Here is a 25,402-nt window from a genome sequence, read left to right as displayed (position 1 = left end):
AAAAAGAGGCCTGCATTTGCTAGTCATGCCAGTTGGGGTATGTTAGGAGTTGTTTAGACAGAAAAAAGTCCTACATGTGTAGGATTATACCCTTAAACATTTATTTAAAATATATTTCATTTTAACCACAACTTTCAACATTTCCCAAGAACAAATTTTCAAGAATCACTATATAAAAACTATAGTATTATGGGTGGTGCATTTGTGCTTTACTTGGTACATGTACACCTACCCTCTGGAAAAAAGCAGTTTGCTTAAGTGCTGAAGTACTTCAGCGCAGTTGATGAAGCCACTATGAGCTGATTCACATGATCAATATAAGTCACCATTTATCCATATCTTGATACACACTGGGTGCAACTCACCACTTCATCTGAAGTCAGGCAGCATGGCTTATTGGACAGGGAAACAACCCTCCAATAATCCTACAACAGCCAATGGGTTGTGAGATGGTTGTTTCTCCTTCCAACAGACTATGTCACTCTTGTTCAGATGACAAAAAGCTGCATCAGGACAGTGATTATGGAAATTGTGCCTTGTACATGCCACAATGTAAATAAATCACCATGGCTTATTTTAATTGAGTGGCCCATTCAAATAAACAAGATTACTGTTTACTCCACATTATGTTGACAGTGTAGTCATTATAGAAGTAGAATAAAAGCTATTTTGCTGGAACAAGTTTATACACTCAAAGTCTCTAAACAGACTATATAATATGTTCTTTCTAATCTGTGTGAAAAAGCCGTACTGCTTTGCCATTGAAACAGTATATCTAATAAAGTATTATTTTACAGAATATGAAGTCAAATAGGCACAAAAATTAAAATCAGAAGTAAATCATTTGTATTCTAGGATGCAAATATTCTGTACCAATTAAATACAGTATAGCAGAAATAGAATATAAATTACACTTCTTTACAGTAATTGCAAATACTAAGAGTTAGCTTACTATACATACAAATCATTAACAGCAGCAGCCTGTAAGGTCCCATTATCTCAATTATGTTCTAAAAAATAAAGAATACAGCAGACCATTATCTTTCCATTTGCTACTTTACAAATATCTGGCACAGTATCTACACATAAAATAGATCCCCACAAATTCAAAGCATCTTAAAAATCACAATTAAAACTTAACTTTACAGATTAAATCACTTCAGAATGTTTTATCTGAGCTTGGTCAAATCCTGCAACAAACAGTGCACTGTTTGTAGCTGTTAGCTACTGCTGCTTTGTTTCTTGTCCCCGTTTTGAAAGAAAGCCATTTGTTAAAAATTTTGTCTGCCTTGTCTTCTGCAGTAATACTGTTTTTGCATCTGATTGCCTGTTTACACATGAAAAATGCCAAACATACTAGCTTTAGGCATTGTTACAGTTTCAATAAATGTGAAGTCGGCACAGTGGTACACCCATAAGAAAACAAAACAAGAAAATACTCTTCAGTGTGCTTCTTAAACACAGAATATAAGGCAGCATGGTGCCTCTGATTAGCCTCTAGAAATATGGCACCAAGCTGTCAGTTAAAATAAACATATACAATAAAAACCAAGATATAAACAGCAAGTGTATTTGTCCGATACAAGTTCTTTGGTAATTAACAGCATACTGTAGATTTTCCCTCAATACATATTTACATCCCATCACCTTCCCACACAATAAAATATTTTGTTTAAAGTATGATCCAACTTTTTGAGTAACAAATAGTCAAGTACCTCACAGTTTTATTTACAAACAGTACAATCATATACACACTTACTCAGAAGTAAATCCTACTGAGTTTAATGGGGCTTAACCTCAGGTGAGTATAGGATTGTAGCCCAATGGTAATTTAGTGTGCAGTCATGTTTGCCTTTAGATAGGCAAATAATACACAGTCCACACCCACACCCATCCACACACACTCATATAAAAGAATCAGATAATTATGTCAGTAATTCAGACATTCAGTAACTTTGAAAAAGTGTTTCCACACAGTGATGTGTGCAGCAAGTGCAAAAAACAAGAAAAAAACTGCAGTTTTAGTTAATCCAAGATTTCCTGCTCTCCTGTTTTCTGGAAAAAGCAGAAGCAGCTGCATCTCCTGATTCACAGAGGGTTCCTGCCCCCGTTTTCAAAGAGGGTGACTGAAAAAGGACTGAACTCTTCCACTTCTCCAAGTTGGATGATACCTGAGATAGTGATGTACTGCTGCATTTTTTTGTTGGAGCTGGTGCTTTAGAGAGCCATTCAGGACGAACAAATATCCCGTGTTGCGGCTTGCAGCGGAAGTATTCTTTGCCTTTTATAGTTCCATCATGCTTCCCTTAAAAACAAACAGAGGTAAAGAACCATCTTGTTATACTTTGATTGAATTCAATTCCAGTAAGAATTAGCTTGGAAATGTACTAGTTTTTAACAAGAAATTCTGAATATGTGCAAGAATGTAACAAAGTTAGTTATACAGTTTATGAAGAACTGTTATGATGAATAGTAAATTAATGGCTGAAAGGTAACCAATAAATTATTGAAAGGTAACTTTTGTTTATACTGGGTAAACAAAGTAGTTGCAATCCATTGGATTCAGTTAAATGATCTCAGATTTCCTTCCTCTAGTTCATGAACATGAATTCTTCTTCAGAGTTATAGTTAATTATTCCACCCATTCACCACCATTAAGCAATAGATTAATACTTCTCCTAACTATAGTTACTGCATGACGGTAATTCTTTACCTCAATTTGCTAACTACCTGATCAAAAGTAACACTGGTAAATGTTAGCCATATTGAAGTTTGATGGTTGTTTTAGCCAATATGAAAAGGCAGAAAGGATTTACAAATGAGCATGTGGTATGTTGTTCAACTCAAATATCTTAACCACAACCAAGAAGCTGAGTTGTTGAACCTGCAGTGTTCCCATTTGTTTTTATCCAGACAAACTAAATATGCTAAATAAAGTTGTCTTACCAATTAATGTGTAAGGTGGGTTGTGCCAGTTGTAGAATTGGTTCTTACCTTTCTGCAACCAGGATTCCTCCAGATATTTCAGAATTCAACTCACACCAAACCACAGCAGCTTAGCCATTGGTCAAAACAGAGAAACTGTAGCCCAAATATCTGGAGGGCACTAGGTTTTGGAAAGCTTCCTTATAAGAAAAGAGGTTTCCATATTTCTACCATAAGCTACTTCATACATAAAGGTGGAAAACTCTTTGTTGGTTAGCCTAGGTTGTGTGTTCTGCACCAGCTCTTCTGCATAATCAACCTCTGGTTAGTCACACCAAAGGTTGTTGTATGACATTTAAACCCAGACACATTGGGTTGTTCTTTTAACAACCAAAATTAATGCAGGATTGGTTCTCTGGGTAACTTTGGTCCTTTTATCCCACAAACAACCCAAGTGTTTGGGTTTTACACATCATGCCACAATGTACAGTGGGCCTATCAGAGATTGTCTTTGAAAGCAGAAATGGTTCATGCATGGCACACAATCCAGCAAATCAATTTGTTAGATGCAAATGACCTCTATATGTTAAGAGAATTTATTTTCCCTATTTCTGAAGAACAGATACTTGTGTAAAACATGCCTAGAGACCTCACTGAAGCAGACTGCCTGTATGAATGGCAATGATTGAAAATAAGATGCAGCTGACATATTGTGGGGGTCCTTATTACCTGTGATATATACTGTAGCTCTAACTGCTTTAATCTCACAAGTGGGAAACTGCAAGTCTTATTTCACTAACTCTTATACCAACTGGTTGATGCCTTGCCACACAATGCTACTACCTCAATGCAGAAAGACTTCAAAACAACAAATTTCTGGATGTTTATCTAGTTATGACAATTGTGAATCATTGTAACAGCTTACATATTTTTAATTTGTTCTGAGCTTGTTCATATATTGTTATTTTGTTCTTTTTCCAAGAGCTAAACTGTATATAGTGATTCATATAATGAGCTTTGAGCCACCGTGAATCTTGCATAGTTAATTAAAGAAATGTTTAGATACCTGTGAACTAATTCAGTAAAATCTACAACAGATCTGTGCTTGGATCCACCTGTACTCTCTTGTAGTAGGGGCAGAAAGATTGGTGTCACCTGCATCTACAAAGTCATGACCTCAGAGAAGGGGTGAAGCGGCATTCCAAGGGGCAGGGAAGGAAGGATCTGGGTCTATCAGAATATAACTTATCCTGGTTGCTTCAGCTTTCTTCTCTTCTAAAGTGTGGCAATTTTAAGCCAGCTGAAATTGCCCATGTACTTGATTTGCAGGGTAGGAGGAAGATGGCAAGAAAGATCATCTCCCCACCCTCCTGCCCTGCACAGGATGTCTCCAGTCCTCCAATATCGAAGACTTACAGGCATCCCCATTGGGCTGCACTGTAAATGTATCAGTAAATAAAAGTTATGCTCTCATTTCTGCTCAGTTTCTTTAGCCAATCTTAGAGAAAATCAATGCTGGTGTAGTGGTTAGTGTATTAGACTGGAAACTTGGAAGATCTGGGTTTTAGTGCCCACTCAGCCAGTCACTCACTCTCACCCTAACCTACCTTACAAGGTTGTTGTGAAGATAAAATGGAGCTATATAAGTTACCTTGGGTTCCTCATAAGGAAAAAAAGATCATGCTATAAATGCAGTGTAATAAAAATACTAATCAGTGACCCTTTGTTCCCAATTCTGTTTCTGGGGAAGCTTGTATATGCTGCCTTGAGTTTCACTACAAAAGAAAGGTAGCATATAAATAATGAAGATCAACAGGTGTTACTGTCTTTCATGTTGGAATTCTCCAGTCCTGAAACAGGGACATGCAAATTCTATCAGGCAATGCACCTATAAAAAACTGTAAATACAACAATAGCTTACCCATCTGGAGATGTAATTCAATGCCAACCCAGGTACCATTTGAAAAATCTACAGGCCCAATGTATCTTACTACACCAGTCTTATTGCTACCAACATACACTTGTTCACCCACTGAAACCCAATTTGGGTACTCTTCAGAAGTAACATTTTCAGAACCAGAGATATTAAAGTGATTTTCTCCAGTGAAGTCATCTGTTAGGAAAGAATCTGCATACATCTGGCAACATGAAGCCTCATTTACTCCAACAGACAACAAAGGGTTTTCAGTACTGTTTGACAGCTGATATTCCACTGGTGTAGATTCCAAATGGCTCACAGGACTGTCCTGGTCATAAGTATTTTTTGAAAAACCTGAGGCACTGTTCATTCCAGCCACTGAAAGCTTTTTTCTTCTACTTGAAGAGCCACTGGAACAAAACTGTGGACCTCCTGAATGTTCAAGTTCTTTTCCATCACCAACACCCATGAATTCTGTAAATGCATGATCCTCAAAAACATTTGAAGTGTGTTCAACTGTTGCTTCTCGAGATGAGAATTCAACCCCATGCCATTTACTTTTATTAGCTGAACAATGTAACTTTGTTGCATCACTGCCAGTGCTTTCAGACATTGACATTTCTTTTGTTAAGGCACAGTTTCCTTTGACTGGTGACATGGCTTTCTTAAGTTTAGCCAAGTCCTTTTCTGGTTCTGAAGCCTCAGTGTTTGAAGATTTTAAATCATGGGTTAGATGAACTACAGAATGGTCAGTAGAGTCCAAATCCCTCATCTGACTAGTTAACTGGTCTGTGCTATCACTAAAAGGAACAAGCATATCAGACAAAGTAGCATTAGAGGCACTGTGGGAAAAGTAGCCACTAGTAATACTGCTCGTGGTAGGGCTGCGAGATACTTCTTTGTCAAGTACACGTGAGTTTACAAAATCTCCTTTTGAGGATAACCACTCCCTGTTTTCCAGGCTAGCGTTGTAAACACTGAAGTCAGCAAATTCCTCAGGCACATAAGGCTTCTTGTTAATGGCCTCCAACTCATCTTCTTCCTCAGAGTCTTGCTGAAATTGTAAAAGTACAAAATTACTATTACTACATTATAAGCAAAAGCATGACAAATTATAACTGAAAAATAAATAGAATTAAATATGATAAATACTTGGTAACAAAGGTACAGAAAAAACCACTCATCAGTATGGTTTGAGGACTTAGTGTAACATATCAGTAAAGATACTATAACCATACCATTTCAAAACTGGACCAGTTCATGAGATTACATGTATTCAAGTTGGTATTACAAGTTGTGTTATGTTCATAAATTAACATTTTAATATTTTTCTCATTCAAAATGACCAAATTCTATTTTCTCTACTGATAAAGGAAAATTTTGCAAATAATGAGAAATTAATCTTTCTCATTATTAATTTTACTACAATTTGGACATTGTGTACAGCAGCATCCAAACATGGACATCAGGACAAAACACTTACATGAATTTTGCAGTGATGTACACAATGTATGAGCACTCTATTTTACAAAGTTGAACTACACTGAACACACTGTTGGTTATCTAGGAGGCTAAAGAACATTTTAAAAATCACTATATGGTCTTTGCTTATACTGATGAAGTTGACTGCCTTCCTAGATCTCTTGACTGCTTTATTTCTTTGATCCAGAAATTGCTGCTTTGAGTTCATTCAGAGATTTATGTGCATTCTGTGGAATGTTTAATGTTTCAGTGTCTGATGTGATATCACAAACTCTCTTTGGATGTAACAGTTTGCTATGATGGATGGGAGTGAAGCACTGTGTAGTTTGAGAAAAGCAAGAAACTAATTTGGGTCCATAGAAGTAGTTGCTCCATTCACTGGAACCTGAACAAAGAATTCAGCCCCTAAACTTTAAGCCACTTCATATAACAAGTTCTTACTCTAACTGAGGTCCAGCCAAATCATCTAATGTTGATGATTTGTCCATGTAGAATTTTTAATTCCAGTTACTTATCATCCAATATACAAATAGTTTGTTTCTATAAACAGGTCTTAGGCTACCAGTGCAGTTATTGGTGCTGGAATGAACCTTAACTAAGGCCACCTTAGAACCATTTTCTGCCATGTGTAAACCATATTATGTGCCAAACTAGTAAAGCAATATACAAGATCACTATGGGAAAATCTGGTGCAACTACTGTAATTATGTACACCTCATACTCTATTGACATGCTAGAACTGAAACCTATTTTTAAAATTTTGACTTACCTAGAATATCTTTCTCAAATTACTCTCCCTTACCAACCTCTGACTGCAAAGCTTGTTCATTTAAAAATTGCAGCTTTCTACATCTGTCAACTAGTTTGTAATAATACTAATAGACACCAAAACCTACTGCTGGTGTGAACTGTGTAAACTCAGGGCTACTCAGAGCATTTGGAACAAAATAATGGGAGTAACAGAAAGCTTATTATATTTTAAATATACACTCATCAGACAAGTATTAAGTAAATTATTACATTACTCCATCAATACAATTACATAAACTACACCTGAGGTAAAAACAAGCAAGTAAAACAGAGACACTCCATAGCTCTGATCCACAAGTGTAGATGCATAAATATGAAATCTTCCATTAACTTAAACAGAGGCAATCCTTCAATTTGGATGATTCCTTCTTCCTGCTACAGTCTCTGAACCATAATGCCATGCAACTTTAGAAGGTCAAGGCAATTTTCAGAGGGCTTAAGAAATGAGGAGGCAGGAAAGCCCCGCTGTATGTACATGAAACTCAGATCTGTATCTTAAATTATGTTTAAAAGAATAACTTAATAAATGTATACATTTTATGACCTATAGAACTTTTCAACATTGTTCTTAGTTTCTGCCCAACAACCATAAATCCTGCAACTCCAAATGTAACACAGTTCTTTGTTTTTAACAAAATCATCAGGATTTATTTTAAAAATCAGATATATCAAGAATTTGCCACACTATCCAACAATATAATGACAAATACCAAATACTTCTGCAAATAGCTAATGGTGTGAAGGGATACTTCAGATACTGTTTCCCAAGAAACCAGCTAGGCATGATTTGGAATTTCATGTGAATAGGTTGCTCCACAGGAAAAATGAAAACTGCTTTTGAGAACAAATGTTTGTTTGATCAAAGGCTAGGAGAAAAACTTGAAGAGCTAATTGATTTTTTAAAAATCTTGACTAGTGAATTTATCTTTAGTAAGCTTTTTATGAGGTTAGGGGTTTGGGCTAAGTATCAATTCTTTAAATTATTAGGACTGATCTGACATTTGACTAGGAAATTTGTTTCTGCATTTTATTTTTCTTTGCTCCTAGAATAATATTTTCTAATACTGTATCATCATGGATTTGAACAGCAAGGAAATAAAAAATGGATGAATAAACCTCTACCAAGGTTTATTGGTAGATAAAGGTTTAACACAAGTTGTTGAGGTACGTAGGTGTGATTTTGAGGAAAGATCTTTGAAATTTATTCCATGAAATAAATAAATTCTATCCCCAAATCCTAGCTGCCTATGACAGCTGGAAGAGTACTTTTGGCTATGTAACAAAACAACTTTCAATGCCCCTAAGGTCCAGTTATCTCATTCTGAGACAGCAGCTCCTGATCAATTGCTATAAACTGTCTTACAAGTACCCATTTATGAAAATTAGTATTCTTTCCAAATCTGTCATTATCTGTTTTACTATTACTGTCATCTAGCCATTCTCTTTGACATACCAATCTAAAGTTATACAGTAACTATTTTAACCCATTTGGGCAGATGAAAACAAAACAATATAGTCTGAGTATAATTCTATTTGTGAGAAAATTAATACTGAAAAGTGGTTAGAAGTATTCTGTTCAGAATTGCAATATACTATTACCTGTTAAATTTTTATGACAGTTACGGTAATCTGTAAAATGGGTCTCAGCATTCATCAGACTTTAAAAAACTAGTCCAACATGTTCTAATGCTTTCAGAATTGTCTTGCATATCCTCCACTAGCTCAGTTATCAACAGTCATCATACTGTATCCAGTCAATGTCCTGGAACAAAGGAAAAAATTCCTTGCAACCCTTTTCTACTCTGAAGGAAGCTTTCAGTTAAAACATAAAAGCCAGGGTAAAATTAGATTTGAGTGGTATCAGATGGATAATACAATAAGGACCTGTAATCTACATGTTTTCAATACCTTTAAGTAGTTGTTCTTAACATCTGGTGGAATTACTCTTTTTTATTGTGAAAGTAACCTGGACAATTCTAAATATAATCCCCCCCTAGCAAACTGTATACCCTGTAAATGTTTTCTATAGGCAATTTTCCTAGGCAAGTTTAAGCCTTGCTAAATTGCAATCTAAAGTTGTAGACTCAAACTTGACATTACTCAGGTACATTTCTCATGGGTTATTGTAATTATGAGATTGTGTATGGCAGGCATGGGCAACCTCTGGCACTACAGATATTTTGGTCTACAGCTCCTATCAGCATAACCAATATTGAGGGATCATGGGAGCTGTAGGCCAAAACTTGAATTCTTAAAGTTGTATTCCTATGGGAAAGGTGAAAGAAATGCTCATGTTTACCAATTAATCTGACCCAAGAGAATATAACTTCTGACCTTAAAAAGTTATATATGTATGATCAGTCAATGCATTATCATTGTCACATGCACAGAAGCTAGCATGCAATAAGGCATAGTTTATATATACCTTTGCTCTGAACAGTTGCAGCATAAATGCCCAAAAGACAAACACTTAGAATTATGAACACAGGAATGTGCTCATAGACCACCACCAGGCATTATAGCAGAAACTGATGCAACACTTACAATCTTCTTCTCATGCATGCTATTGTGCTCTACTGGCATGCTACTGGCTTTACTTCCTGAGGGTACAACACAACCAGCATTATGTACCTGAGTTGATGGAATGTTCTGTAAATGTTAAGACACACAAAACACACAAAGAAGATACTGACTTTAAATCCATGCAACTTGGAAAGGAAGGTGTTAACTTATTAAAACAACCCAAGCAAGGAAATATGAAACATTCTCCAGGTATGGTGCTACAGTTTAATGGAAATTGACAAGACAGATGTGTACACACACACACAGGTACATTTAAGCCAGAAGATACACTCCATACAAGAATGGTTAAGAAAAGAAGACAAAACTCAAATTAGTATGTAATGTCAATTAATAGCAAAAAATTGAAAAAAAATTAATCAGGATTCTCAATGTTCCATATATTAAATCCAAGTTTAAGATGGTTATAACGTATGTATCAATATAGCAAGATTCAGAAAAGTATTGTTTCATTTTTTTTCCCCCAATCACCTACCTCTTTGCTTAGAAGAGGCCGAGTTTCAAGAGAGGCCTTTTTATTCTCTTCTTTTACTGGCATTAAGGGTTTAAAAAACTTGGGTGGTTGTGGAGAAAATGCTTTAAATGGGCTAACAGTTGACGCCTGTGGATTCTCTGATACATAACCTTGGAGAATAGAATATAAAATTATACACATAATATAGATTAGCAATTCTAACAATAATTGTCAAAATAAATTAGTAACTACATGAAATAAAAGGAAGCTAAGGCATCACAGGGCATTAATTTCTCCCTTATTGTTATGCAATTTAGTAATTTATGGTCAACTAGTCCTTACTTCTTATAAGATGTTGCTGTTTGTGCACAGAAGTAACAGTGGAAAAGAACCTTTATCCAAGAAAAGGTGCCTTAAAACAGGAGGTTCCTATGCACTAAGCTTTATGTAACCAGTCCAGAGAACTCTTTTTATTGGGTGAAATAAATAAATAAATGTGCACAATAGTTCTCTTCCTTTTGTATCAATTTTCTCTGAGTTTCAATTTCAGGAATTTGTATAATAAACTTGCCTGGATTTAGCACGTCAAACACTCAACCCTTAGCTAGTGATATCACAAAATTAAACTGCACACTTTGTAGAAGTACTTTGTGGATAACTGTTTACAATTTTACTGCTATTTTTGTCTGTTCTTCTCCAAAATACTTTTAATAAGATTGCTTCCTACTGAAAAGCCTGGTCAAAATTGTTTGGTAACATACTTTCCTGAAAAGAGCTGCATGTCCAGGTTATTAAGCAAAGCCCAGGAAACATTCACTCTTCACCTAAGTTTTGTTTGTAGTAGTTAGAGAAATGGCCATTGATAACACATTAAAAAAATATGCAAATACACTGTGCTTTACACATGTGCAGATACATTGAGAGTTTAAAGGCAGTAAAATGGAGGAAAATGTCCCTTGCACAATCAAATTCATTTTCATTATTTTAATAACTGCATTTACTAACCTAATTAAACAAAATAACATCTTACCACCAGCATCTTTATTTCTGCGAGGTGAATCCCTGGGTAAAGTGCCATAACATGATACATCTTGATAACTTGAAGAACAATCTAATACCTCTAGATGACCTTCTGACCAACCCTGACATTATAAATCCAGGAAAAAGGAAAATATTAACTTGCAAACTGAAGTACAAGAGTTCTTTTTTTTTTTTTCAAAATTATTTATTTTCTCCCTCACATATACATAGTCTAATATCAATTAAGCTTCCCAAAATTAGTGCCATGTAATTCCTGCAAGGTTATTCTGCAAGAAGTTCCACTGTATTAATTGGGGGTTGCTTGCAGGCAGTGTTCATTAGCACTTGATAATAATTTTGTCAAGATATATTACAAAACCATACAGTAATTTCTCCTATTTTATTGTGAAATTCTGAAATTCCTAGGAAATATTGAAATGAATTAAATCTGCCTTGCAACAAGTTTATTATGCCCTCTTCCCCACCTCCCAAGAGAAATAACAGAAATCACCTGATTTTTTTTCTAGTCATTAATGCTGTGCTAAATTCTGAATGCTAATTTAGAATGATTTACAAATATTTTCCTATTTTCCTTAATAATATATGACTCAAAACAACAGTTAAGGATTTCACATATCCAAGATAGAGGAAGAGGTATTTTTATCCTAGAACATTTTCAAACCCCTTATATGGTACAAAGGGTTCCCAATTTGCTTTTCTGAATGCCCATACCTTATCTTCATCACAGCCAGAAAGATCTAACCGACTAGAGGACACCTAAAACACAACAAGGAATAGGTATAAGCTGGTGAATGCTGTCCACCTTTTGGTTCCACAGGAAAGCCAGAGTCTCTTCACTTACTACTAAGTCTAGTCTGCACTTGCAGGATCAAAATACAAAAAAAAAGGAGCACGGCGAAAGAACTTAAAGAACCTGACTTTCATCCAACATTTCAGAAAGCAATATACAAGCAAATCATCCCAGACAAATGATAGCTCATATTTTATTTTTTATTCATTTTTATAAATTGAAGTTTTTAAATCACTATTACCATGAACAGATATCCTCTGTGCAGTTTATATCGCATCTTGCTTTACTGAATATTTTTAGGGTGAAAAATATCTTCCTAATACTTAGCAAACTAATTCTTCTGGCTCATGTTTTAACTGCATATTGCCACAAATTAACAATCAGGAATGTACCACTGAGTTGATTATAGCATTTTGCGACATCTTTGTAAAATGCTCCCCTTTTCCCCAGCATCAGAGTTGATATATATTTGTCTACAAACTTAACTTATTTAATAATATATAAGTTTGTCACCCTGGAAAAGCTTCTTACATTGTGAACGTTTGGTGTGCTAATACTCCTCTGTATGTGTCGAGTTTTAGTAGAAAGAGCTTCTTTGACTGTAACTGCCTGTGTTAAGACAAAAAGAGATGATTGAACTGTCAGTTAGATCTAGGCAACAGCAACCTAGAGCATGTCTACTCAAACTGAGTAGGTCAATCAGACCTACTCCCAGGAAAGTGCACCTGCAATTGCAGGCTAAAATTCATTTCAAAAATAATATATATTTATACAAAGTACTTGTTTTTACTTTTACATAATCAGGTTTCAGGCAATGTTATTTAACTTCAGTATCTCTGAAGAAAGGTCAAAGGTAGAACATAACAGCAAAAGCACACTCTGAAAGCAAGTTCCTGTCCACTGTGTCTGCAAGCTGCCTGATCCTACGGGTAACGATGCTGGCAGTTTTACAGCAACTATACCAAGCAAGCTTGACACTTCCATTGTACTTACCTGTCTGAGTCGTTCAAGGCTCAAAATATTTTCCACCTGCAACACTCCACGTGTATACTTTTCTATATATGTTTCACCATCAGATGTACCCTCATTTTCATTCTTGGCTGCCATCAAAGCCAGAGTCTCCCGATCTTCAATTTCTTCTGTAGCCTAAAATGTAAACTGTTTATGTTTAAACAGAGCCACAACTGGACTGCGACATTACTTAGCTTTTCCTGATATAGAGTCTACTTCAAAATATCTCAAACAGTAGTTTGCAGAAGCAGTTTGTAGAGTTCTCTTCTACTTTAACGTGCCCATTTATGTTAAGCTCTTGGTAGAAGAAAGGTAAAAATTACCTTTGGTATATTTGATACTATTTCATAGGTCACGCCACAAGCATACCATATATTCTTCAGGGATATCCTTCGTTTAAGACTCTGGGTAAAACTCTAGAAAAAAAACAAACTACAGTTTTTGTAACCAAATAAGCAAGCTCCTAAACATGGAACAAAGCCAGCTATTTTTGAAATATTATTTTGTATTTAATTCTAAGTTTGCAATCAATTTCAACAGCAAATCAAAATTAAATTACCTCTCCTGAATAGAACTTAGTTACTGAAATCCTCTTATCAAGAATTTTAAATCGCGAAGACAAGCAATTTGTCCTAGGTTCACTTTGTAGGAAAACTATGTGGAATAAGTGTATATCTGTCACTTTGCCTGCATGCAAATAAGCACACAAAGGCCTATACTGTAGGACTTTATCAATCTAGTAGCTGTTTAGAACCACTGGGAACCTCTTGGCTTTGAATTTTTGAAGGAAGGACAGAAACTCACTATAATAATAATAATAAAAAAAAAACCCATGAAACTTGGCCAGTAAGAAGCTGTGTGCCATAACTGTCATATATGGTTCTAGCAAAGAAAGTGACACTGACATATGTCTGACATCACAGTGATCACTAGTTCTAAAATTACTGTAGCTTATGTTTAATTGGAAGGTTAAAGGAAAGAGACATATTAAATACAAATCTACAAGAGGGAGGTGTAATCTAAAGATCTGATTTACTGGGTATTACTATAGTCAGATCTTATGTCAATAAATATACGCTGAGAAGAAATTATCAAAGATAGCAGTTCAAAGGAAACAATACCTGGGTTCATACAAGTTCTCTCTTTACAAAATTTTAACCATACACTGATGTTAAAATTGCTCTGTGCCCGAGACACAGACAATTAGGTGCTGCAGGAACACCAAGATGTCCCCTGAGGTACATCAAGCCATTTAGAGCTGGCCATGTCTTGACTTTTTAAAAGAGGGTCCCTGTGTGATCCACACTTGAAAAAGTGGGGGCAGTCCAGGGCCACCTGAATCCCCCACCCCACAAATCCTGAGCATTCTTCTGGAAAGGGTTCTTAAACCCACTTTAAAAAAATATTTAAAAAGCAGTGAGCTACAAAGCTGCAATTTGGCATGGACACTTGTCTTCATGGATACAGTGTCCATGCCAAATTGCAATTTTATAGTCCACCACTATTTTTGAAAAAAATGGGCATGTGGAAAGAACCCTTTGCCACAGAATCCTCGGGCATTTGGAGGGATGTCTATGTGACCCTGGACTGCCTTCATCTTCCCAACTGCAGATAGCACAGAGGCACAACAGCCCCCGCCCCCATAACCTCAAGAATCTGTATAATACAGATTATTATTGAGATAACCCCTCAATTTTCTCCCCTTCCAAGCAGGATACCTAGGACTTTTTGGGGTGCTAGGATGCCCCCTGAAGGCAGAGAAGAAAAAATAAGGCCAAATATGAGATGTATCAGTTCCTTAAAGGAAGACACAACCTGAGTTTACAAGAACCGAGCAGGGCTGGTCAAGGACTAGACATTGTGGAGGGCATTCAATCATAAAGTTGCCATAAGTCAGGGATGACTTGATGAAACAAAACAGCAAGGACAGGAAGCCACAACTATCTCTTCAGTTTTGCAAATTAACCTGAGTGGGTAGCACCTTAGAAACTGGTTAAACCTGAGGCAAATCCCAGTGGGAATGGTGCAAGGCTTGTGATTTAGAGATAAGCCTGCCTCTTCACACAGGGATTTCCCTGAATTTTGAAGTGCTTGCCTGCTGCTGGCAAGGAGGGGATAATATTTTTCTCAACTGTCCCCAAGTGCTATTTTGGTTCTTTGGTGCCTGGGAAAGGCGCTCACCTGTTATCTACTTTGCTAGAGTGGCAAGCCCTTCTGCTGTCCTGTCAAGGGGCTGTTTTTTTCCCTTGACTGTGGATTATTTTGTTTTCAGGATGTGGAAAACACTAAGTCATGTGGGTTTATTAAATCTGTCCACAAGCCAGGCTAGTTGGGGTGGCTGATAAACTACCTTGCAGAAAGAGGGGCAACCTGCTAAACCACTACGGCTTAACACATTGTGTGAACCCAGTCACTGACACCTGTCAGGCCAAGTACAATACTGATTTTAGCACAATTAAATTCACTGCTGTACTCAAATATGTAGGTTTCAGATAAATGCACTAGCGTTTATGAATGGACATTTTTCCTTGCTTAGCTTTTATTAGCTGGCAAACAGAGTTGCCTTCACATAGCCCTTAGGCTGATACAGTAAAGGCTGTATGCAAAACTATTATATGCCTGACCCCACTGAGTGAAGAAAGGCCTGCTGGCACCTCTAGGCATAGTTTAAGCAATTTAAGTATATGATACACTCATAACCACCCCTTACAGGGGTCATTTCAAATGGGGAGCTGGTCTTCAGAAAGTGGGAAGTGGAAGCTACATAACTATGTCCCCAAACCTACTAATTTCCCATGACTTCAAACTGTAGTGATTGCAAAGCTATGCCATGGATAACAATTCTGCCCACAGTGACCTGAGATGTTACTGCAGGATTCAACCACACTATTAGTTTTTAAAAATAATATTAAAGTTATCTGTAAGCCGTCCCGAGGCTTAGGCAAATGGGGCGGCATATAAGTCTGCTAAATGAATGAATGAATGAATGAATGAATGAATGAATGAAAATGACCCCATGGTGATCCCTCTAGGCTCCCTTACTATGCATGCCAATTTCAAACGCCTAGGTTTCATGGTCTTGGCATTACAGTGCAGACACACACATACCCTCCTTTATCATTACAGTCATTTTTCTTCAAACCACTAATATAAAAAAATGAAAACAAAATACAAACAAAACAAGACACATCAAGTTAAAAGTAGGTCTGATTAAATACCTGTTTATTGTAAATATTTGTAGCAATCCTTTTACGTAACACTAGTTCCATTGCTGCAGGATGGCTGAGTTGGACTGTAACTTTCACAATCAAGTAGATTCTCTCATTCTGAGGTGTTACCCTATTCAAGTGCATGGAATCATGCACAGAAGAGTCCCAGGAAGCGGTGGCTGAAACCTGAGAGCATAATGGTGGATATATGAAAAGAGAAATTGCTTAACCCTAGCTCCAAAATGCCTTAACAATTAATGTACCAATTAAAGAAAAAGCTTAACTGAAAACCTTGGAACAAATCATTTAATCATTGACTATGGAAGGTAGAAATAAATCTAGGAAAAGAATCTGAAGCAGGCAGATACTTTCTTTCAACCCACATCAACCCAAATAAAGCATTTCAGGCAATTTAAGCTTTGCAGCTAAAGATTTATTTTTTTCAGAAGTAAAAAGCTAGCTGCTTGCATTCAAAACTCATTGAACACATTAATAAATAATATTTTTCAGACTTAAACTCAGAGTATAACCATTGAAATGCTTGACTTGTCACACTGATTACAAGTCCTGCTTGTGGACTTCCCAAAGGCATGTGGTTGGCTCTTTAGTAAGGTGAAATAATGCAAAGTATTATTCAAAGGACATCAAAGGTGCCCAGCTGGATCAGACCAAAGATCCATCCATTCTAGCATCTGGTTTTCTACAATTGCCAGTCACATGTCTCTGGGAAGCCCACAAGCAGTACAAGAAAACAAGAGCTCTCTCGACGTTGCTCCCTCGCCCAGCAAATATGCAGGTGGTTTGAGTTCTAATTGTTAGTATTATCTCACTTGAAGTATTATCTCACTTGAAGCAGCAAAACAAGAGGAAAGCTAGTGGAAAAGACAATAGGAAGGCCAAATTAATGGGAGCTAAGCAACTGAGAGGAAGTTCAAGACAGACATTTCTTTTTTAAATTCTTTATCCATCTAATCAATCTTTCTCATTACTATTTATTTATTTTCTATACCACTCATTAGCTAAAATGGCTCTCTGGACAGTTTACAAAGTACTAGAACTGGGAAACTAAGTCTTTCATGTCTGCTTGAGCTAAACCTAATCAAAGACCACTGTTAGGAGTATATACTAAAACATTCATTCATTCAGATATTTTTATCCAGTCCTATACAATTCGTCTCTGGATATCTTACAGTGTGATAAATATCCAATAAATACAATAGCAAGATAAAGATATATAAAATTGCTGGCATATTATCGGCAGTGGATGCTAGTCAGCCCCATAGCAGTTATAGAATTGTCCAGCCTCATAGCTGAAGACCTGAGCTTCTGCACCCTTGCTGCTGGCATGGAAAGAACTGCAATGTCTGCTTCTCCAAATTTCTAACAGTAACCTCAGAGAAGGACTTTTGTGTATGATCCAGGGGGTGGGAAAGGGAGGAGATAGGCTTCAAAGTAAGACAAACCTGGTGATTTCTTTTCTCTTTCCCTCCTGCTGTTCCAAAGTGCTGCACTTGGATGACCAAGGTTAGGCATCTAAGTGCTTTGCAGAGTCACAGGAGCACAGGAGGTGAACTCTGTTGCTCCACAGGATGTCCATAATGAATGGTTATGGGCGTGCTCATGGGACTGTACCCTAAATTTATTAAATATTGGACTGGACAGCCATCTGATTGGGATGGTGTAACTTGGTGTCCTAAAACAGCAGGGAGTTGGACTCGATAGCCTTCATGGCCCATTCCAACTCAACTATTGTATGATTCTATGAAATATGAATACCAATGAAACACATCAACAGAAGACAAACAAGTAGAAATACAGTAACCAAAATATCTGTTGTCCAGGATAATTTACTAGGAATTTACCTCATCCTTACTGTGTTTTATGATTGGCAGATAAAAAAACTGACTTCCATGCTCCTTTGGTAGTATTGAATTAACTCCTGATGCATGTGGACCTATAAGTTGTTCATTCGCACTGAGGTCATCAGCTAACAAACAGAAAGTTACAAGACAGCAAGTTATAGCCCTAGAAAGTTCTATCTGCCACAGTGTTTTAAAAAATAAACTTAAAACCTAATCTTAAATATATTACACCACTGAAAATAACATTTTGAATGGAATGACAATTGATATTGCCTGGATTTATAAAAACTTCCTATGAAACCATGATAGTACTTAGAACAGCCTAACCTGAATGTCTGCAATCTCCCAAGTGCCATTTTAAGACTAACTATATAAATGGCTCAATGGCCTCAACAGCAGTCAGCTTTCCACCTCCCTCTCCTCACTTTCACATTGTTTATTTCTAACCTGATGAGAAGCTCTGGAAGAGTCAAAAGTTTATTCTTTGTGTCCTTTGCACTGTCCAATTAATGCTATTGTGCTACTGTGGATTTTGGATTTTTTCCTCCTGGCCATTACAGCTAGTTTTGCTTTTTGTGAGACTTATCTTAATCTGTTCTGTTAAATTTGTATAGAATGTATTTTGTAGCTCAAAATGCTACAGCACAGTAATACTTACTAGTTCAAAACAGCCTTCTGGATGTTTTAATGAAAATATTCAAGGATATGTCCTTATGCTTTATGGAATATACAGTGGTACCATGGCTCATGAACACCTCAGATCACAACCAAATTGGGTCAAAAAATGCCTCGGTTTGCGAACTCCACATTGGGTGACGACCACAATCGCGGCCATGTTGCCGCACAAACACGATCACAGTCATCTTCCCTGCACAAGCGTGCTCATCCTCCCGAGTGTGAGTGCGATCACGCCTTTCTTCCCCAAGCACGACTGCACCTGTCTTCCCTGCATGAGCATGATCACGATCATCTGCCCCCTCCCCACCCGAACACGATCGCTATCGCACGATAATTGTTTGGACTCCAAACAATATCCTCCCACCTACCTAGGTTCTCTACTGTACTGTACTTTGTTACTTCGTTGTTCTTACTTTGTTTTAAATTTTTGTGATAAAAGAAAAATTACAGGACGGATTAACTTTATTTACATTGAACTTTATGAGAAAATTTGACTTGTTTCGCGACCAATTCGAGTCACAACCAGAATTGTGGAATGGATTATGTTTGTGAGCTGAGGTACCACTGTACTTCCCCAAAGCTGGACTTTCCTCAGCATATTCATTAAACAAAAACTGAATTTTCCAGAAGTCAGTTCAGATTTAGGAACACAACACAAATTTTCTTTACTTCCCACATAGCACTAGAACAGCAATATGAATTATTTTCACTCCCTTGGCAAGCCACAACTTACCATTCAAATCAAGGAAAAGTACAGGAATGTGCGTTTCCATTCCAGAAGGTGGGATCCTAACAGTAAAGAAGTATCCTCATCAATATAGTAATCCATATACATGCATATATATTTTAAAGGAATGCTCAAATCAGTTTTTAAAAGCATAATTCAAATTTGCATCAACACTAGAGACTGACAAGTGGAGGTTCATAATAAATGTTGAAATGCAATATATCCTCAGTCTCTAACAGAAGTTCTTTTCTAAGGTTCAAAGAAAGTTTTTTGGAGTGGGGGCAAGACAGCACCTTCCTGCTCTCTTGCCTTCTTATGGAGAATGGATGCAGAATTCTTGAGAATGGAGAAACTAGGGAAGGTATCTTAACTATGTTAATCTCCCATAATCTTCCATATGTGAGCCATCCTTTAAGAAGGTAAGAGGGATGGCTGCTAGAAGGAGGGCCTTTTCTGCAGCTGCTCCTCCTATTTGGAATACTCTTCCCAAGGAGTTTCACCTGGCGCCTTCCTTACTTTCTTTTCAGCACCAGGCAAAGACCTTCCTTTTAAAAAAAACCAACATTTTAATAACTAATTGCCAATACAGTATGTTTTACTGTATTTTATTGTTGCTTTAATATATAGGTTTTTATTGTGTTTTATTGCGTTTTTATCTTGTGTTGTGAGCCGCCCAGAGGTACTGTGGCACAAGTGGGCAGAAAGACAGACAGACAGACAGACAGACAGACAGACAGAAGAGGGAAAGTTATAAAAGCAACAACTCAAGAGTGTGATTATATCTCAACGTAAGAGGCATGAATATGCAAGATATTCTACATCAGGGGTCCTCAAACTTTTTAACCAGGGGGCCAGTTGAAAGGTGCCGGTGCTGAGCGCGGGCCAGAAAGGTGGTGCTGGCAGTGTGTGGGGGCCAGCACGGGGGGGCCAGCACGGGGGCACACGCGGGAGCTGAGGTGGGGGTGGGGTGCGCAGCGCAGGGAGGCGAGACACAGTTGGGGGCGCGCGCGCAGCGAGGGGAGGCAAGGCAAGGTGTGGGCAGGTGCCCGCCCCAAGGTGGTGCATGAGGCAGCGGCTTGCTCGCTTGGAGATCGTTTTCTTCAAGTGAGCAAACTGCTGCCTCCCCGCGTGCAGGGCAAGGTGGGCGGCAGTGGGCACATGCGTGGTGGGTCCAAATGGGCCTCCAGGCTGTAGTTTGAGGACCCATGTTCTAAACGGTTCCTCACTAAAGCATAACAATTTCTTCCCCCCTCCTTTTTTTGCTTTCAGCTGACACGTTCAATGCCCAATAGCTCTACTGTGCTGAACAGTCTGATGGTCCTGAAAATTACTGGACATTAATAACTGCTGGGCCATTAAGGGTTTTGTTTTTGTTTTGTTTTAATTTACAAAGTAATATATTGGGTGCAGTCCTATTTTGTTTACAAACTGGTAGGTTTAGGCCCCAGCTCAAATTTGCTAACACAACTTCATGTGGCCTTCAATAAGATAAACTCATGGACAGTTTGTTACATGAGTTAACTGTTGGCTTGTTTAGCCCCTAAATAGCCAATTAATCCTATGAGAAGCTAATCAGAATTGATGGTCATACAAGAAGCAAGTGTTCTCACTCTCTCCCATCATTGCATGGGCTGCTTAACCAATAGATTCACAAAGTATAAGAACCTGGTCGTTTTGACCAAATTTGACACTTTTAATATGCACATTGAAGCAATGTAGGAACTTCTATTTCCCTCAGATCTTTATCATCTAGTTAACTGCACATCATATTCATTTCAAGTTATTTTGTAAGCAAGTTGTAACAATCTCTCTCTACCTACCAATTTGCAGGAGCACCTGGGATCCCACTGTCTGGTGCTGGAACCAGTACAGCATTTCTCTCTTCTGTTAATCCAACCCATTGTTCTACAAGTCGTGCTTCTCTTTCTATGTCATCTTCAGTTTTCTCTACAATATGAGTTAGGGCAGACAGGAAGAAAAATGTAATATGCTAAATGCATGGCTTACAAGCACATTTTGCTTGGCATTTCAAAGTAACAGTATGGCAGTCTTTAATCTATAATTGATGCAAATGAGCAGTGCTTAAGGCAATAGGAATTTGTCATTGAAAGTGGATACCCGGTACTCTCTTTATAGTGAGCTGAACTTCTCAATGGTTGCTTCATTAAGAGTTTCTTTTAAGATTAATTTTCAAATACAACTAGTTTTTTAAATGTTGGTAATATTCTAGGGCAGGGGTCCTCAAACCTTTTAAACAGGGGGCCAAGTTCACTGTCCCTAAGACTGTTGGGGGACTGGATTATACTTTGAAAAGAATACGAACAAATTCCTATGCACACTGCACATTAAAATTAATTAAAATTAAAATAAATGGAAAATTAATTTGAATTAAATTAATTAAAAATTAATTAAAATTTTTAAAAATAATTAAAAACTTAAAAAATGTTTGCTCCACTCGCTTGGGCTGCAGCAGCAGCACAGGAGGTGGGGAAGAGCATGTCTATATTCAAGGGACATAGCTACAATGTCCGCGATCGTGCTGGGAGGGGGAAGATGGGTGCAATTGTGCTGGGGGGGAAGACGGATGTGATCACGCTCATGCAGGGAAGATGGGCGCGATTGTGGTCACACTTGTGCAGGGAAGGCAGGTGAGATCACGGACATCTCCCCCCTCCCCCCCAGCATGTTATCTATCACACCCATCTTCCCTGCACGAGCGTGACCACAATCATGGCCATCCCCTCCCCCAGCACAATTGTGCAGGGAAGGAGGGAACGATCGTGGGCGCACTCATGCAGGGAAGGTGGGCCTGATTGCAGCCATTGCCCCCCCACGACGACCATGATCATGCCCATCTTCCCTGCACGAGTATGCCTGCGATCGCGGCCATCTCTCTACTGAGTATGCCTGTGCCGGCTCAGAACTTTTGGACTCGTTCAGAGATAATTTTCTCCGAGCGAGTTCAAAAGCTCTGAGGCGGGCTGGATAAAGGAGCATGGCAGGTCATATCCAGCCTGCGGGCCATAGTTTGACGACCCATGTTCCAGGGTAGCACTTTTCATTTTTTCCTAAAAAACAAGACACAAAATACTTATAAAATATATTAACAACAAGGACCACATACCTTGTTTATTGCTGATTTTTTTAATCTGTTCATCTAGGTATTCTCTGCGTTTTATTAGTGCCTCTGACCATCTCTCTCTCACACAATTTAAGTCTTCCTCCTAATGAAGAGAGAGCATGTTTTCTAAACACACAATTTTTCTAAAGAAATGACAAACACATTTAATTTTATGCAATTTTCAGCTTTGATTAGCGAAAGTTATTGCATAGTTTTGATTACGAACATAGTGAAGTGTAAATGTTTCATTTACAGTACATCAACCAAGAAAGTAAGCTTGCCCAACTTGCAAATAGCAAGAAGAAAGAAAAGCTGGAGTTGCATCATTTGTTCCATAGTTAGACACTCTTTATCTATTTCATCTTTCATAAATTTGTGATTCAAGTCAAAGCAGAGAAATAATGCACTGGCCAAAGAACTATTTAGTAGCATATGGAAGTGAAAAAGATTATACAGACATCAACATAAATACCCTTACACCTGCATAAATTCCATCATATGTAGCTGCTAACAGTGCAATGAAATCATCCCCATGCAAACAAAAACCCATCATGCAATCATGCTGACTGATCTAATAGAAATGTTTGATCCATTCTTCATAATATATTATCAAGAAAGCACCATGAAAAGCTTCAAGCAAATTAGTAGATAATTTAGGCTCAAACTACTTGTGAAAGCAGCAGAACTGTGCATTTAAACCTGGATCAGTCCAAATCTCACAGAAAGCAGGGAATTGGAGGGGAGGGGGGCGTGGCAGCCCAGGAGCAGGACATGCAAAAATCTTCCCCTGCCTGTGGCTTAACTCCTTGCAGTTTATCCTCTGAAGCCACTTTTCTCTCAGCCAGGGATAATTCGAGAAGTGCCCCTAAATCTGGGAGGTATGCTTGAGGAGCAGTGTGGTAGGAAAGTTACTGGCATAGAAGGAAGGATTCAATTCTCCTCAGCAATAAATCTCTTAAGTTAGATCTTTCTACATAACTTGGACAGACCTAGGTTTAAACATGAATCAGCTATCACATGTACTTCAAGCTTTAGGTCTCTGGAACAACTGTGTAATTTATTTAGCTATAGAGAGCAGCTATTTGGACCTTATATTACTCCTGGTTTTCCTGCTTAAATGAACCTTCCTTTTATATTGGGAGCCTTATCAATAAATTCAAAACAATATTAAGGCTATTGTCACTAGGGAAGCAATGTTTACTGTGCTATTATTTATCAATACAAGTAAATACTTGCTGTGTTTGAATTTAAAAAAAACACACAATGACATTTATAATGAATTCTGCAACCTGAGAAATTATTTATATCATGGGTTGCAGGGAGTGGTTAGTAAGACATTCAGTGGGAGTTTCAAAAACCCGACTTCCTCTGCAATCTTGTCTATGCCACTGCCAGTGACAACATCTCCACCAATGCCTAAGTTGCATTTTGGACCAATTGTCACTGGTCCAGCAGCATTTCTTTGTTAATTTGACACCAGAAATTGCACAAATGTGTTCATCATTTATTATTATTTTTGCTGAACTTTCACAATGTGAAATTATGGACAATTATGGCTGTTTGATGTCTAGTGTTGTTAATGGCCTTGAAAGTTTCAGCTGTCAAAGGGAACTAAAGTAGATAACAAATCCACATTTGCTCACAGATACCAACTGAAGAATAAAAGGGAAAAAGTGACTCAGTGGGTGTACGAAAGAGAGGGAGACAGTATCATCCCCTTATGTAATTTCTGGCTTTTGAATGTTGAACTGACGATTCTCAGTGCCCTCCACATTTTTAGCACATCCTGGCTCTTTACCTGCTTGAGAATTAACGTCTAGCTTTTTGTATGAATCCTTCTACTGTGTAACTCATGTTTATAGAGTCTCCTTTGTTTCACACCAAGTGTTGAGTTACATTTGGTTGGGTTCATGCATCTCTGTTATGCCCAGACTTCATTTCTTGAGAAGCTTGTTTTCCCTCCTCTTTAATGGCCAATTAATGCATGAAAACAACCATTTAAGTTTGTCAGGCTGCTGATGGTTTTTAATTTTCCAGCATTTTAATTAATGAAATTTTAAATGTTGTCTTTTCTCCTACATTTGTATTATACTGTTGCTTTCCTATTATACTTATTTGTTTAATTATGTGGCAAGCCACTTTGAGCATTTGAAATGGAAAAGTGGGGTTAAAACATTTCCAGTTAACAAATCGCTCAACTGGTTTACCAATAGCATATCAGTAGTCAGGGATGTCATAGTATACAATGGCATAGTATACAAACAGATGTAAATGAAATATTTTACATCTATATTTATTCAAATATCTATTGATTAATAGATGCCTTTAAAGGCAAACATTACTTTTTTATGTGCTAAATTTCTTCTAGAAACAATTTGGAGTTGATGACAATTAGCATTAGCTGTGCCCCATGCCATGTGATTTGACAGCAGCAATACCTGATAACTATCCATATCACCACCATCATCTCCTCCTCCTCTCTGGTAGAAAAAAATAAACTTTAGAAATACACAGAACATGCATTTTTCTTGCTAGCACATCCCAAATAAAAGCACACACAAATGTAACATAGACAATAATAGTTTTTTTAAACCTTCCAAACATAGCCTCAGATGCCCACTAGTATAGTGAAAAGGAGAAGGTAGATACCTCTCCCTCCTTTCACTCATTACAGAGAAGTTGCAAGCTATGGCCTCTACATAAAGGGTGCAGAACTTTTCTCAGCCTGAGGGCTGAATTTCATTTTGGAGAAGCTCTTGGGGGTTCACATTTCACTGGATGATGAGACTAAAAG

General features: G+C 37.6%; 1 protein-coding gene across 11 annotated transcripts in view; it reads right to left on the bottom strand.

Annotated features, from left to right (window-relative positions):
- Positions 1–79: 79 nt before the first annotated feature.
- The window catches only part of KIF13A (kinesin family member 13A), a 126,201-nt gene continuing 100,878 nt past the window's right edge, over positions 80–25,402 (bottom strand). For 2 of the 11 annotated variants that reach the window (XM_044426688.1, XM_044426690.1), the window contains 15 exons: positions 25,047–25,088; positions 22,612–22,711; positions 21,308–21,434; positions 19,494–19,549; positions 18,083–18,207; positions 16,230–16,406; positions 13,335–13,427; positions 12,994–13,146; positions 12,532–12,609; positions 11,922–11,966; positions 11,200–11,311; positions 10,191–10,339; positions 9,680–9,784; positions 4,847–5,897; positions 80–2,305 (listed from right to left, as the gene is read on the bottom strand). In XM_044426688.1, the coding sequence (XP_044282623.1) occupies positions 2,022–2,305; positions 4,847–5,897; positions 9,680–9,784; positions 10,191–10,339; positions 11,200–11,311; positions 11,922–11,966; positions 12,532–12,609; positions 12,994–13,146; positions 13,335–13,427; positions 16,230–16,406; positions 18,083–18,207; positions 19,494–19,549; positions 21,308–21,434; positions 22,612–22,711; positions 25,047–25,088 (2,697 nt within the window). In that variant the 3' untranslated portion in view covers positions 80–2,021. Of the gene's footprint in view, positions 2,306–4,846; positions 5,898–8,037; positions 8,898–9,560; positions 9,785–10,190; positions 10,340–11,199; positions 11,312–11,921; positions 11,967–12,531; positions 12,610–12,993; positions 13,147–13,334; positions 13,428–16,229; positions 16,407–18,082; positions 18,208–19,493; positions 19,550–21,307; positions 21,435–22,611; positions 22,712–25,046; positions 25,089–25,402 lie in introns of those variants that run through there. The other 9 variants (XR_006414375.1, XM_044426691.1, XM_044426689.1 and 6 more) reach the window with 9 other exon arrangements.

This window comes from Varanus komodoensis, unplaced genomic scaffold, assembly GCF_004798865.1.
Source record: "Varanus komodoensis strain SLA01 unplaced genomic scaffold, ASM479886v1 scaffold17, whole genome shotgun sequence".
Classification (NCBI taxonomy): Eukaryota; Metazoa; Chordata; class Lepidosauria; order Squamata; family Varanidae; genus Varanus; species Varanus komodoensis.
The sequence above is the reverse complement of the archived record's forward strand: the minus strand, read 5'-3'. Positions and strand labels throughout refer to the sequence as shown.